Below are 15,355 nucleotides of genomic sequence, written 5' to 3'. Positions count from 1 at the left end.
AGGCGATTGCACATGAAGAGCAAGTAAAAAAAGACGGAAAATAAGTATTAAAAATCAGGCGGGATTCAGGAATCTGTGTTTTTATGAGTGGCAACCATTAACATTGCACTCTCTTCATTAGAGGGGGGTTTTCGAAGGGTCAAGCAACCACATCTTTGGTGTTACTTTAGCTGAGAGAGTACTTCCCGATTTAGGATAGTGTTTTGTCGGTTTGTTCTGTAGGCGATCGCACATGAAGAGCAAGTAAAAAAAGACGGAAAATAAGTATTAAAAATCAGGCGGGATTCAGGAATCTGTGTTTTTATGAGTGGCAACCATTAACATTGCACTCTGTTCGTTAGAGGAGGGTCTTCGAAGGGTCAAGTAACCACATCTTTGCTGTTACTTTAGCTGAGAGAGTACTTCCCGATTTAGGAGAGTGTTTTGTCGATTTGTTCTATAGGCGATCGCACATGAAGAGCTAGTAAAAAAGACGGAAAATTAGTATTAAAAATGAGGCAGGACTCAAGAATCTGTGTTTTTATGAGTGGCAACCATTAACATTGCACTCTCTTCATTAGAGGGGGGTTTTCGAAGGGTCAAGCAACCACATCTTTGGTGTTACTTTAGCTGAGAGAGTACTTCCCGATTTAGGATAGTGTTTTGTCGGTTTGTTCTGTAGGCGATCGCGGAGGAAGAGCTTGTAAAAAAGCCAAAAAAAATGGTATTAAAAATCAGGCGGGATTCAAAAATCTGTGTTTTTATGAGTGGCAACCATTAACATTGCACTACAGTCATTAGAGGAGGGTCTTCGAAGGGTCAAGCAACCACATCTTTTGTGTTATTTTAGCTGAGAGAGTGTTCCCCAATTTACGATAGTGTTTTGTCGGTTTGTTCTTTTGGCAATCGCACATGAAGAGCTAGTGAAAAAGACGGAAAATAAGTATTAAAAATCAGGCGGGACTCAAGAATCTGTGTTTTTATGAGTGGCAACCATTAACATTGCACTCTGTTCGTTAGAGTAGGGTTTTCAAAGGGTCAAGCAACCACATATTGTGTGTTATTCTAGCTGAGAGAGTACTCCTCGATTTAGGATAGTGTTTTGTCGATTTGCTCTATAGGCGATAGCACATGAAAAGCTATTAAAAAAGACGGAAAATAAGTATTAAAAATCAGGCGGGACTCAAGAATCTGTGTTTTTATGAGTAGCAACCATTAACATTGCACTACGGTCTTTAGAGGAGGGTTTTCGAAGGGTCAAGCAACCACATATTGTGTGTTATTCTGGCTGAGAGAGTACTCCCCGATTTAGGATAGTGTTTTGTCGATTTGTTCTATAGGCGATTGCACATGAAAACCTAGTAAAAAAGCCTGAAATAAAGTATTAAAAATCAGGCGGTACTCAAGAATCTGTGTTTTTATGAGTGGCAACAATTTACATTGCACTATGGTCATTAGAGGAGGGTCTTCGAAGGGTCAAGCAACCACATCTTTTGTGTTATTCTAGCTGAGAGAGTATTCCCCAATTAACGATAGTGTTTTGTAGGTTTGTTCTTTTGGCAATCGCACATGAAGAGCTAGTAAAAAAGACGGAAAATAAGTATTAAAAATCAGGCGGGATTCAAGAATCTGTGTTTTTATGAGTGGCAACCATTAACATTGCACTACGGTCTTTAGAGGAGGGTCTTCGAAGGGTCAAATAACCACATCTTTAGTGTTACTTTAGCTGAAAGAGTACTTCCTGATGTAGGATAGTGTTTTGTCGAATTGTTCTATACGCGATCGCACATGAAGACCTAGTAAAAAAGCCTCAAATAAAGTATTAAAAATCAGGCGGTACTCAAGAATCTGTGTTTTTATGAGTGGCAACCATTTTTATGAGTGGCAACCATTAACATTGCACTACGGTCTTTAGAGGAAGGTCTTCGAAGGGTCAAGTAACCACATCTTTAGTGTTACTTTAGCTGAAAGAGTACTTCCCGATGTAGGATAGTGTTTTGTCGATTTGTTCTATAGGCGATCGCACATGAAGAGCTAGTAAAAAAGCCTGAAAATAAGTATTAAAAATAAGGCGGGACTCAATAATATGTGTTTTTATGAGTGGCAACCATAAACATTGCACTATGGACATTGGAGGAGGGTCTTTGAAGGGTCAAACAACCACATCTTTTGTGTTATTTTAGCTGAGAGAGTACTCCCTGATTTAGGATGGTGCTTTGTCTGTTTGTTCTTTTGGCAATCGCAAATGAAGAGCTAGTAAAAAAGACGGAAAATACGTATTAAAAATCAGGCGGGACTCAAGAATCTGTGTTTTTATGAGTGGCAACCATTAACATTGCACTCTCTTCGTTAGAGGAGGGTTTTCAAAGGGTCAAGCAACCACATATTGTGTGTTATTCTAGCTGAGAGAGTACTCCCCGATTTAGGATAGTGTTTTGTCGATTTGCTCTTTAGCCGATCGTGCATGAAGAGCTTGTAAAAAAGCCGAAAAAATTGTATTAAAAATCAGGCGGGATTCAAGAATCTGTGTTTTTATGAGTGGCAACCATTAACATTGCACTACGGTCTTTAGAGGAGGGTCTTCGAAGGGTCAAGTAACCACATCTTTGGTGTTACTTTAGCTGAGAGAGTACTTCCCGATTTAGGATAGTGTTTTGTCGATTTGTTCTATAGGCGATCGCACATGAAGAGCTAGTAAAAAAGACGGAAAATGAGTATTAAAAATCAGGCGGGACCCAAGAATCTGTGTTTTTATGAGTGGCAACCATTAACATTGCACTCTGTTCGTTAGAGGAGGGTTTTTGAAGGGTCAAGCAACCACATATTGTGTGTTATTCTAGCTGAGAGAGTACTCCCCGATTTAGGATGGTGCTTTGTCTGTTTGTTCTTTTGGCAATCGCAAATGAAGAGCTTGTAAAAAAGACGGAAAATACGTATTAAAAATCAGGCGGGACTCAAGAATCTGTGTTTTTATGAGTGGCAACCATTAACATTGCACTCTCTTCGTTAGAGGAGGGTTTTCAAAGGGTCAAGCAACCACATATTGTGTGTTATTCTAGCTGAGAGAGTACTCCCCGATTTAGGATAGTGTTTTGTCGATTTGCTCTTTAGCCGATCGTGCATGAAGAGCTTGTAAAAAAGCCGAAAAAATGGTATTAAAAATCAGGCGGGATTCAAGAATCTGTGTTTTTATGAGTGGCAACCATTAACATTGCACTACGGTCTTTAGAGGAGGGTCTTCGAAGGGTCAAGTAACCACATCTTTGGTGTTACTTTAGCTGAGAGAGTACTTCCCGATTTAGGATAGTGTTTTGTCGATTTGTTCTATAGGCGATCGCACATGAAGAGCTAGTAAAAAAGACGGAAAATGAGTATTAAAAATCAGGCGGGACCCAAGAATCTGTGTTTTTATGAGTGGCAACCATTAACATTGCACTCTGTTCGTTAGAGGAGGGTTTTCGAAGGGTCAAGCAACCACATATTGTGTGTTATTCTAGCTGAGAGAGTACTCCCCCATTTGGGATAGTGTTTTGTCGATTTGTTCTATAGGCGATCGCACATGAACACCTAGTAAAAAAGCCTGAAATAAAGTATTAAAAATCAGGCGGTACTCAAGAATCTGTGTTTTTATGAGTGGCAACCATTTTTATGAGTGGCAACCATTAACATTGCACTACGGTCTTTAGAGGAGGGTCTTCGAAGGGTCAAGTAACCAAATCTTTAGCGTTACTTTAGCTGAAAGAGTACTTCCCGATGTAGGATAGTGTTTTGTCGATTTGTTCTATAGGCGATCGCACATGAAGAGCTAGTACAAAAGCCTGAAAATAAGTATTAAAAATAAGGCGGGACTCAATAATATGTTTTTTTATGAGTGCCAACCATAAACATTGCACTATGGACATTAGAGGAGGGTCTTTGAAGGGTCAAGCAACCACATCTTTTGTGTTATTTTAGCTGAGAGAGTACTCCCCGATTTAGGATGGTGCTTTGTCTGTTTGTTCTTTTGGCAATCGCAAATGAAGAGCTAGTAAAAAAGACGGAAAATAAGTATTAAAAATCAGGCGGGACTCAAGAATCTGTGTTTTTATGAGTGGCAACCATTAACATTGCACTCTCTTCGTTAGAGGAGGGTTTTCAAAGGGTCAAGCAACCACATATTGTGTGTTATTCTAGCTGAGAGAGTACTCCCCGATTTAGGATAGTGTTTTGTCGATTTGCTCTTTAGCCGATCGTGCATGAAGAGCTTGTAAAAAAGCCGAAAAAATGGTATTAAAAATCAGGCGGGATTCAAGAATCTGTGTTTTTATGAGTGGCAACCATTAACATTGCACTACGGTCTTTAGAGGAGGGTCTTCGAAGGGTCAAGTAACCACATCTTTGGTGTTACTTTAGCTGAGAGAGTACTTCCCGATTTAGGATAGTGTTTTGTCGATTTGTTCTATAGGCGATCGCACATGAAGAGCTAGTAAAAAAGACGGAAAATGAGTATTAAAAATCAGGCGGGACCCAAGAATCTGTGTTTTTATGAGTGGCAACCATTAACATTGCACTCTGTTCGTTAGAGGAGGGTTTTCGAAGGGTCAAGCAACCACATATTGTGTGTTATTCTAGCTGAGAGAGTACTCCCCCATTTGGGATAGTGTTTTGTCGATTTGTTCTATAGGCGATCGCACATGAACACCTAGTAAAAAAGCCTGAAATAAAGTATTAAAAATCAGGCGGTACTCAAGAATCTGTGTTTTTATGAGTGGCAACCATTTTTATGAGTGGCAACCATTAACATTGCACTACGGTCTTTAGAGGAGGGTCTTCGAAGGGTCAAGTAACCAAATCTTTAGCGTTACTTTAGCTGAAAGAGTACTTCCCGATGTAGGATAGTGTTTTGTCGATTTGTTCTATAGGCGATCGCACATGAAGAGCTAGTACAAAAGCCTGAAAATAAGTATTAAAAATAAGGCGGGACTCAATAATATGTTTTTTTATGAGTGGCAACCATAAACATTGCACTATGGACATTAGAGGAGGGTCTTTGAAGGGTCAAGCAACCACATCTTTTGTGTTATTTTAGCTGAGAGAGTACTCCCCGATTTAGGATGGTGCTTTGTCTGTTTGTTCTTTTGGCAATCGCAAATGAAGAGCTAATAAAAAAGACGGAAAATAAGTATTAAAAATCAGGCGGGACTCAAGAATCTGTGTTTTTATGAGTGGCAACCATTAACATTGCACTCTCTTCGTTAGAGGAGGGTTTTCAAAGGGTCAAGCAACCACATATTGTGTGTTATTCTAGCTGAGAGAGTACTCCCCGATTTAGGATAGTGTTTTGTCGATTTGCTCTTTAGCCGATCGTGCATGAAGAGCTTGTAAAAAAGCCGAAAAAATGGTATTAAAAATCAGGCGGGATTCAAGAATCTGTGTTTTTTTGAGTGGCAACCATTAACATTGCACTACAGTCATTAGAGGAGGGTCTTCGAAGGGTCAAGCAACCACATCTTTTGTGTTATTTTAGCTGAGAGAGTGTTCCCCAATTTACGATAGTGTTTTGTCGGTTTGTTCTTTTGGCAATCGCACATGAAGAGCTAGTGAAAAAGACGGAAAATAAGTATTAAAAATCAGGCGGGACTCAAGAATCTGTGTTTTTATGAGTGGCAACCATTAACATTGCACTCTGTTCGTTAGAGTAGGGTTTTCAAAGGGTCAAGCAACCACATATTGTGTGTTATTCTAGCTGAGAGAGTACTCCTCGATTTAGGATAGTGTTTTGTCGATTTGCTCTATAGGCGATAGCACATGAAAAGCTATTAAAAAAGACGGAAAATAAGTATTAAAAATCAGGCGGGACTCAAGAATCTGTGTTTTTATGAGTAGCAACCATTAACATTGCACTACGGTCTTTAGAGGAGGGTTTTCGAAGGGTCAAGCAACCACATATTGTGTGTTATTCTGGCTGAGAGAGTACTCCCCGATTTAGGATAGTGTTTTGTCGATTTGTTCTATAGGCGATTGCACATGAAAACCTAGTAAAAAAGCCTGAAATAAAGTATTAAAAATCAGGCGGTACTCAAGAATCTGTGTTTTTATGAGTGGCAACAATTTACATTGCACTATGGTCATTAGAGGAGGGTCTTCGAAGGGTCAAGCAACCACATCTTTTGTGTTATTCTAGCTGAGAGAGTATTCCCCAATTAACGATAGTGTTTTGTAGGTTTGTTCTTTTGGCAATCGCACATGAAGAGCTAGTAAAAAAGACGGAAAATAAGTATTAAAAATCAGGCGGGATTCAAGAATCTGTGTTTTTATGAGTGGCAACCATTAACATTGCACTACGGTCTTTAGAGGAGGGTCTTCGAAGGGTCAAATAACCACATCTTTAGTGTTACTTTAGCTGAAAGAGTACTTCCTGATGTAGGATAGTGTTTTGTCGAATTGTTCTATACGCGATCGCACATGAAGACCTAGTAAAAAAGCCTCAAATAAAGTATTAAAAATCAGGCGGTACTCAAGAATCTGTGTTTTTATGAGTGGCAACCATTTTTATGAGTGGCAACCATTAACATTGCACTACGGTCTTTAGAGGAAGGTCTTCGAAGGGTCAAGTAACCACATCTTTAGTGTTACTTTAGCTGAAAGAGTACTTCCCGATGTAGGATAGTGTTTTGTCGATTTGTTCTATAGGCGATCGCACATGAAGAGCTAGTAAAAAAGCCTGAAAATAAGTATTAAAAATAAGGCGGGACTCAATAATATGTGTTTTTATGAGTGGCAACCATAAACATTGCACTATGGACATTGGAGGAGGGTCTTTGAAGGGTCAAACAACCACATCTTTTGTGTTATTTTAGCTGAGAGAGTACTCCCTGATTTAGGATGGTGCTTTGTCTGTTTGTTCTTTTGGCAATCGCAAATGAAGAGCTAGTAAAAAAGACGGAAAATACGTATTAAAAATCAGGCGGGACTCAAGAATCTGTGTTTTTATGAGTGGCAACCATTAACATTGCACTCTCTTCGTTAGAGGAGGGTTTTCAAAGGGTCAAGCAACCACATATTGTGTGTTATTCTAGCTGAGAGAGTACTCCCCGATTTAGGATAGTGTTTTGTCGATTTGCTCTTTAGCCGATCGTGCATGAAGAGCTTGTAAAAAAGCCGAAAAAATTGTATTAAAAATCAGGCGGGATTCAAGAATCTGTGTTTTTATGAGTGGCAACCATTAACATTGCACTACGGTCTTTAGAGGAGGGTCTTCGAAGGGTCAAGTAACCACATCTTTGGTGTTACTTTAGCTGAGAGAGTACTTCCCGATTTAGGATAGTGTTTTGTCGATTTGTTCTATAGGCGATCGCACATGAAGAGCTAGTAAAAAAGACGGAAAATGAGTATTAAAAATCAGGCGGGACCCAAGAATCTGTGTTTTTATGAGTGGCAACCATTAACATTGCACTCTGTTCGTTAGAGGAGGGTTTTTGAAGGGTCAAGCAACCACATATTGTGTGTTATTCTAGCTGAGAGAGTACTCCCCGATTTAGGATGGTGCTTTGTCTGTTTGTTCTTTTGGCAATCGCAAATGAAGAGCTTGTAAAAAAGACGGAAAATACGTATTAAAAATCAGGCGGGACTCAAGAATCTGTGTTTTTATGAGTGGCAACCATTAACATTGCACTCTCTTCGTTAGAGGAGGGTTTTCAAAGGGTCAAGCAACCACATATTGTGTGTTATTCTAGCTGAGAGAGTACTCCCCGATTTAGGATAGTGTTTTGTCGATTTGCTCTTTAGCCGATCGTGCATGAAGAGCTTGTAAAAAAGCCGAAAAAATGGTATTAAAAATCAGGCGGGATTCAAGAATCTGTGTTTTTATGAGTGGCAACCATTAACATTGCACTACGGTCTTTAGAGGAGGGTCTTCGAAGGGTCAAGTAACCACATCTTTGGTGTTACTTTAGCTGAGAGAGTACTTCCCGATTTAGGATAGTGTTTTGTCGATTTGTTCTATAGGCGATCGCACATGAAGAGCTAGTAAAAAAGACGGAAAATGAGTATTAAAAATCAGGCGGGACCCAAGAATCTGTGTTTTTATGAGTGGCAACCATTAACATTGCACTCTGTTCGTTAGAGGAGGGTTTTCGAAGGGTCAAGCAACCACATATTGTGTGTTATTCTAGCTGAGAGAGTACTCCCCCATTTGGGATAGTGTTTTGTCGATTTGTTCTATAGGCGATCGCACATGAACACCTAGTAAAAAAGCCTGAAATAAAGTATTAAAAATCAGGCGGTACTCAAGAATCTGTGTTTTTATGAGTGGCAACCATTTTTATGAGTGGCAACCATTAACATTGCACTACGGTCTTTAGAGGAGGGTCTTCGAAGGGTCAAGTAACCAAATCTTTAGCGTTACTTTAGCTGAAAGAGTACTTCCCGATGTAGGATAGTGTTTTGTCGATTTGTTCTATAGGCGATCGCACATGAAGAGCTAGTACAAAAGCCTGAAAATAAGTATTAAAAATAAGGCGGGACTCAATAATATGTTTTTTTATGAGTGCCAACCATAAACATTGCACTATGGACATTAGAGGAGGGTCTTTGAAGGGTCAAGCAACCACATCTTTTGTGTTATTTTAGCTGAGAGAGTACTCCCCGATTTAGGATGGTGCTTTGTCTGTTTGTTCTTTTGGCAATCGCAAATGAAGAGCTAGTAAAAAAGACGGAAAATAAGTATTAAAAATCAGGCGGGACTCAAGAATCTGTGTTTTTATGAGTGGCAACCATTAACATTGCACTCTCTTCGTTAGAGGAGGGTTTTCAAAGGGTCAAGCAACCACATATTGTGTGTTATTCTAGCTGAGAGAGTACTCCCCGATTTAGGATAGTGTTTTGTCGATTTGCTCTTTAGCCGATCGTGCATGAAGAGCTTGTAAAAAAGCCGAAAAAATGGTATTAAAAATCAGGCGGGATTCAAGAATCTGTGTTTTTATGAGTGGCAACCATTAACATTGCACTACGGTCTTTAGAGGAGGGTCTTCGAAGGGTCAAGTAACCACATCTTTGGTGTTACTTTAGCTGAGAGAGTACTTCCCGATTTAGGATAGTGTTTTGTCGATTTGTTCTATAGGCGATCGCACATGAAGAGCTAGTAAAAAAGACGGAAAATGAGTATTAAAAATCAGGCGGGACCCAAGAATCTGTGTTTTTATGAGTGGCAACCATTAACATTGCACTCTGTTCGTTAGAGGAGGGTTTTCGAAGGGTCAAGCAACCACATATTGTGTGTTATTCTAGCTGAGAGAGTACTCCCCCATTTGGGATAGTGTTTTGTCGATTTGTTCTATAGGCGATCGCACATGAACACCTAGTAAAAAAGCCTGAAATAAAGTATTAAAAATCAGGCGGTACTCAAGAATCTGTGTTTTTATGAGTGGCAACCATTTTTATGAGTGGCAACCATTAACATTGCACTACGGTCTTTAGAGGAGGGTCTTCGAAGGGTCAAGTAACCAAATCTTTAGCGTTACTTTAGCTGAAAGAGTACTTCCCGATGTAGGATAGTGTTTTGTCGATTTGTTCTATAGGCGATCGCACATGAAGAGCTAGTACAAAAGCCTGAAAATAAGTATTAAAAATAAGGCGGGACTCAATAATATGTTTTTTTATGAGTGGCAACCATAAACATTGCACTATGGACATTAGAGGAGGGTCTTTGAAGGGTCAAGCAACCACATCTTTTGTGTTATTTTAGCTGAGAGAGTACTCCCCGATTTAGGATGGTGCTTTGTCTGTTTGTTCTTTTGGCAATCGCAAATGAAGAGCTAATAAAAAAGACGGAAAATAAGTATTAAAAATCAGGCGGGACTCAAGAATCTGTGTTTTTATGAGTGGCAACCATTAACATTGCACTCTCTTCGTTAGAGGAGGGTTTTCAAAGGGTCAAGCAACCACATATTGTGTGTTATTCTAGCTGAGAGAGTACTCCCCGATTTAGGATAGTGTTTTGTCGATTTGCTCTTTAGCCGATCGTGCATGAAGAGCTTGTAAAAAAGCCGAAAAAATGGTATTAAAAATCAGGCGGGATTCAAGAATCTGTGTTTTTTTGAGTGGCAACCATTAACATTGCACTCTGTTCGTTGGAGGAGGATCTTCGAAGGGTCAAGTAACCACATCTTTGGTGTTACTTTAGCTGAGAGAGTACTTCCCGATTTAGGATAGTGGTTTGTCGATTTGTTCAATAGGCGATCGCATGTGAAGAGCTAGTAAAAAAGCCTGAAAAAAAGTATTAAAAATCAGGCGAAATTCAAGAATCTGTGTTTTTATGAGCTCCAACCATTAACATTGCACTACGGTCATTAGAGGAGGGTCTTAGAAGGGTCAAGAAAACACATATTTTGCATTATTTTAGCTGTGAGATTACTCCCCGATTTAGGATAGTGTTTTGTCGGTTTGTTCTTGAGGCTTTTCGTATCGTCGTCGCCAGTTCCAGGTCCTAAACGGCTGTCAAAGTGTCCCAATTTGTAGGATTATATTCTCAGCCATCTACTGTCCAGTTGAGATGCATGATTTAAGTTAAAAAGTTAAAGTAAAGTTAGTAATAGTTCATAATCTAGAATACATTTACAGGGAGCAGGGAAGCGAGGAAGCAGCAGACCACTCGATGTAAACATAGGCACACAAGAAGTGATCACGGCTCCGCTATAAATAGTTTGTCTTCGTTACTACTTATAATAACAATTTTGTTAAAACTTGTTTATATTCAAGTCACCAAATGAAATTGGAGTATTGTTGGCGGTTTATGAATGGTTATTTTTTCGGATTTTATGGGCGGAATAGTGGACCTTCCATTGACTATTTATTTATTCGATATTTAGAATGTATTAAAAAACTATAGGTAAAATTACAAAAAAAGGCACAGTGCCCCTTTAAGGGTGACAAAACAGACCGATACGTCGACGCTTATCTCTTATTTTAGCTGACTGTAAACACTCGGATTTGATGTACTGTTTTATGGTTGCTCTTTAGGTGATTGCACCTGAGGAGATAGTGGATCCAGATGTGGACGAGCACTCGGTGATGACCTACCTGTCACAGTTCCCCAAAGCCAAGCTCAAACCGGGAGCCCCTCTCAAAACCAAGCAGCTTTTCCCTCACAAAGTCAAAGCCTACGGACCCGGTGGGTAGCGCGCCGGAAAGAAGGCCGCAGTAGTCAGTGAGACAATCCTCTATGGGTTTCATGTCACTTTGTGGCAGTTGTTTCAAGCGACCTGAATGAAGATGTGTGACCGGTGTGTCGCTTTCCTTTGGCAGGTATCGAGCCTCATGGCAACAAGGTGCTGCACCCTGCGGTGTTCACCGTGGACACGCTGGAAGCCGGCAGCGGGGAGGTCCTAGTCTATGTGGAGGATCCAGAAGGGCACAAAGAAGAAGTAAGTTACACCTAAAGACACACGAGTGTGGCTCAGTGTTTTTTTAACCCTTTCTTAACCATTTTTGGGGCTGCCAAAAAATAGTACTCGGTACTCAAAGTACTCAGTTGTCATACACTTTTCCACCACTTGTGGCAGTATTGACAATAGCAAACAGAAGAAGTCTGAAGCTAAAGTCATTGTGGAGTTTAAGCGCAAAAAATATGACTATTATGACATCAGTTATATACAGACCCCAAAACCAGTGAAGTTGGCACGTTGTGTAAATGGTAAATAAAAACAAAATGGAATGATTTGCAAATCCTTTTCAACTTATATTCAATTGAATAGACCGCAAAGACAAGATATTTAATGTTCGAACTGGAAAACCTTGTTATTTTTTGCAAATATTAGCTCATTTGGAATTTGATGCTTGCAACATGTTTCAAAAAAGCTGGCACTAGTGGCAAAAAGGACCGTGAAAGTTGAGGAATGCTCATTTAACACTTATTTGCAACATCCCACAGGTGAGCAGGCTAATTAGAAACAGGCGGGTGCCATGATTGGGTATAAAAGCAGCTTTCAAGGAATGCTCAGTCATTCACAAACAAGGGTCACTCCACTTTGTGAACAAACACGTGAGCAAAACAGTTTAAGAACAACATTTCTCAACCAGCTATTTCAAGGAATTTGAGGATCTCACCATCTATGGTCCGTAATATGGGTTGTACTTGTATAGCGCTTTTCTACCTTCAATGTACTCAAAGCGCTTTAACACTACTTCCACATTTACCCATTCACACACACATTCACACACTGATGAAGGGAGCTGCCATGCAAGGCGCCAACCAGCACCCATCAGGAGCAAGGGTGAAGTGTCTTGCTCAGGACACAACGGACGTGACGAGGCTGGTACTAAGTGGGAATTGAACCAGGGATGCTTGGGTTGCGCACGGCCAATCTCATCAAAAGGTTCAGAGAAAATAGATAAATCACTGCACGTAAGCGATGATATTACGGAACTTGGATCTATCAGGCGGTACTGCATCAAAAAGCGACATCAGTGTGTAAAGGATATCACCACATGGGCCCAGGAACACTTCAGAAAACCATTGTCAGTAACTACAGATTGTCGCTACATCTGTAAGTGCAAGTTAAAACCCTACTATGCAAAGCAAAAGCCATTTATCAACAACACCCAGAAATGCCGCCGGCTTTGCTGGGCTCAAGCTCATCTGAGATGGACTGATGCAACGTGTAAAAGTGTTCTGTGGCCTGACGAGTCCACATTTCAAGTTGTTTGTGGAAACTGTGGACGTCTTGTCCTCCGGAACAAAGAGGAAAAGAACCATCCGGATTGTTATAGGCGCAAAGTTGAAAAGCCAGCATCGATGGGGGTGTTTTGGTGCCCAATGCATGGGTAACTTACACATCTGTGAAGGTACCATTAATGCTGAAAGGTGCATACAGCTTTTGGAGCAACATATTTTGCCATCCAAGCAACGTTATCATGGACGCCCCTGCTTATTTCAGCAAGTAGTCCAGAAAATGTGTGTTGCTATATGAAGTTTAAAATACCACAACAGAGACTCCATTGAACAACTTAAGCTGTACATCAAGCAAGAATGGGAAAGAATTCCACCTGAAAAGCTTCAAAAATGTGTCTCCTCAGTTTCCAAATGCTTACTTGGTGTTGTTAAAAGAAAAGGCCATGTAACACAGTGGTAAAAATGCTCCTGTGACAACTTTTTTGCAATGTGTTGCTGCCATAAATTCGGAATTAATGATTATTTGCAAAAAAAATGAAGTGTTTCCGTTTGAACATTTAATATCTTTTCTTTGCAGTCTATTCAATTGAATATAAGTTGAAAAAGATTTGCAAATTATTGTATTCTGTTTTTTTTAACCATTTACACAACGTGCCTTCACTAGTTTTGGGTTTTGCATTATCCTATCAATAATTCACTTAGAATGTATTAATTTGATGTATTTTTCATCAGTTTCCTTTCTTTTACAATATTTTTAATTTGCCTGACATAAACTTTTATTGTAATCAATCAATCAATGAATGTTTATTTATATAGCCCCAAATCACAAATGTCTCAAAGGACTGCACAAATCATTACGACTACAACATCCTCGGAAGAACCCACAAAAGGGCAAGGAAAACTCACACCCAGTGGGCAGGGAGAATTCACATCCAGTGGGACGCCAGTGACAATGCTGACTATGAGAAACCTTGGAGAGGACCTCAGATGTGGGCAACCCCCCTCCCCCTCTAGGGGACCGAAAGCAATGGATGTCGAGCGGGTCTAACATGATACTGTGAAAGTTCAATCCATAGTGGCTCCAACACAGCCGCGAGAGTTCAGTTCAAGCGGATCCAAGACAGCAGCAAGAGTCCCGTCCACAGGAAACCATCTCAAGCGGATCAGCAGCGTAGAGATGTCCCCAACCGATACAGGCGAGCGGTCCATCCTGGGTCCCGACGAGCGGTCCATCCTGGGTCTCGACTCTGGACAGCCAGTACTTCATCCATGGTCATCGGACCGGACCCCCTCCACAAGGGAGGGGGGGACATAGGAGAAAGAAAAGAAGCGGCAGATCAACTGGTCTAAAAAGGAGGTCTATTTAATCTTTGTGATTTATATGTGCTTTTATATCATTAAACTGGAAGTAAGTTGGATACAATTATCAAATATGGTTAAAATCAAGCGTGAGAAGAGTAAGTTGTTATGGAAATGTGGAAGAGTTGGGCCCCCGAGGTCAAACAGGTTAAGAACACCTAGTGTCGCCCATAACTCTTTTTTTTTTTTTCTGTCTCCGTGTCTGCAGGCTAAAGTCAAACCCAACAGGGACAAGAACAAAACCTACACCGTCACCTATGTTCCGAAAGTTGAGGGTCTCCACAAGGTTGGCTGCTGTGCCCCCACATATTATGCCGTCTCCATACAAACCTTTTTCTTACACGCCGGTTTTCTGCGCCCGGAACTATCAGGTCAAGGTGTTGTTTGCAGGCCAGGACACAGACAAGAGCCCCTACGCGGTGAACGTGGCAAAGGACATGGGCGACCCCAGCAAAGTCCACGCCCGGGGACCGGGTCTGGAGCGCACCGGGAACGTGGCCAACAAACCCACCTACTTTGACATCTACACCGCCGGTAGGATTATTGTCTTTTGTTTTTGAAAAAAATGTGACATTGTCATATTATCGAGATTTTCACATTTTCTTTAAAAAAAACTACTTTTTTCCTTGGAAAAACATGACAAGTTTTTATTTAAAAATGTGTACTTTTTTTCAAATTTGAAAATATGGCTTTCTTGAGAGAAAAAAGATGGTAAAATATTTTTATGAAAAAATATATTTTGTGAAAAACTTACTTTTTTTGCAGGATTGCACCATTTTCTGGGCGGAAAAAAAAATTAAAAGTGACATTAAAAATGTGGTTGTTTTGAAGTCAGGTGTTTTTCATAAACGAAAATAATATTTTTAAAATTTACATGAATTTGATTACTTACCTTTCTGAAAAAAATGTTGACTCTATTATCTTAAATAAAAAAACATTTTTTTTCTTTAAACAATCCCCTTTTTTTCCAAATTTGAAAATATGGCCTTTTCTTGGAAAAAAAAAAGATTATTTTTAATGAAGAAAAATCCAAAACATATTTTATATATATTTAATATGAATGGTTTTTTGTGAAAGACTGACTTTTTTTTCCAAGATTGCAACATAATCTGGGGGTTAAATTTTTTTAGGTGTTTTTCTTAAAAGAAAACAATATTCTTAAAATGTACATAAATTTGACTATTTGACTTACAAAATTTGTTGAGTTTCTGAAAATATTTGACTTTCTCATATGATCGAGATCAAAATTATCTTTAAAAAAAAAAAAAAAAAAAAATGTTCTTTAAAAATATCAAATTTTTTCCAAATTTGAAAATATGGCTTTTTCTTGAAAAAAAAAAAAAAAAAAGATGTTAAAATATTTTTCAT

General features: G+C 39.6%; 1 protein-coding gene across 2 annotated transcripts in view; it reads left to right on the top strand.

Moving 5' to 3' along the window:
* LOC133549120 (filamin-C-like) overlaps positions 1–15,355 on the top strand; it is a 151,990-nt gene that overhangs the window by 37,676 nt on the left and 98,959 nt on the right. For both annotated transcript variants that reach the window (XM_061894259.1, XM_061894258.1), the window contains exons 4-7: positions 10,978–11,128; positions 11,263–11,381; positions 14,196–14,273; positions 14,359–14,521. In XM_061894259.1, coding sequence (XP_061750243.1) covers positions 10,978–11,128; positions 11,263–11,381; positions 14,196–14,273; positions 14,359–14,521 — 511 coding nt within the window. The remainder of the gene's footprint in view (positions 1–10,977; positions 11,129–11,262; positions 11,382–14,195; positions 14,274–14,358; positions 14,522–15,355) is intronic.

The sequence above is a fragment of the Nerophis ophidion genome, linkage group LG03 (genome assembly GCF_033978795.1).
Source record: "Nerophis ophidion isolate RoL-2023_Sa linkage group LG03, RoL_Noph_v1.0, whole genome shotgun sequence".
Lineage (NCBI taxonomy): Eukaryota > Metazoa > Chordata > Actinopteri > Syngnathiformes > Syngnathidae > Nerophis > Nerophis ophidion.
This window is presented reverse-complemented; position numbering and strand designations above follow the sequence as displayed.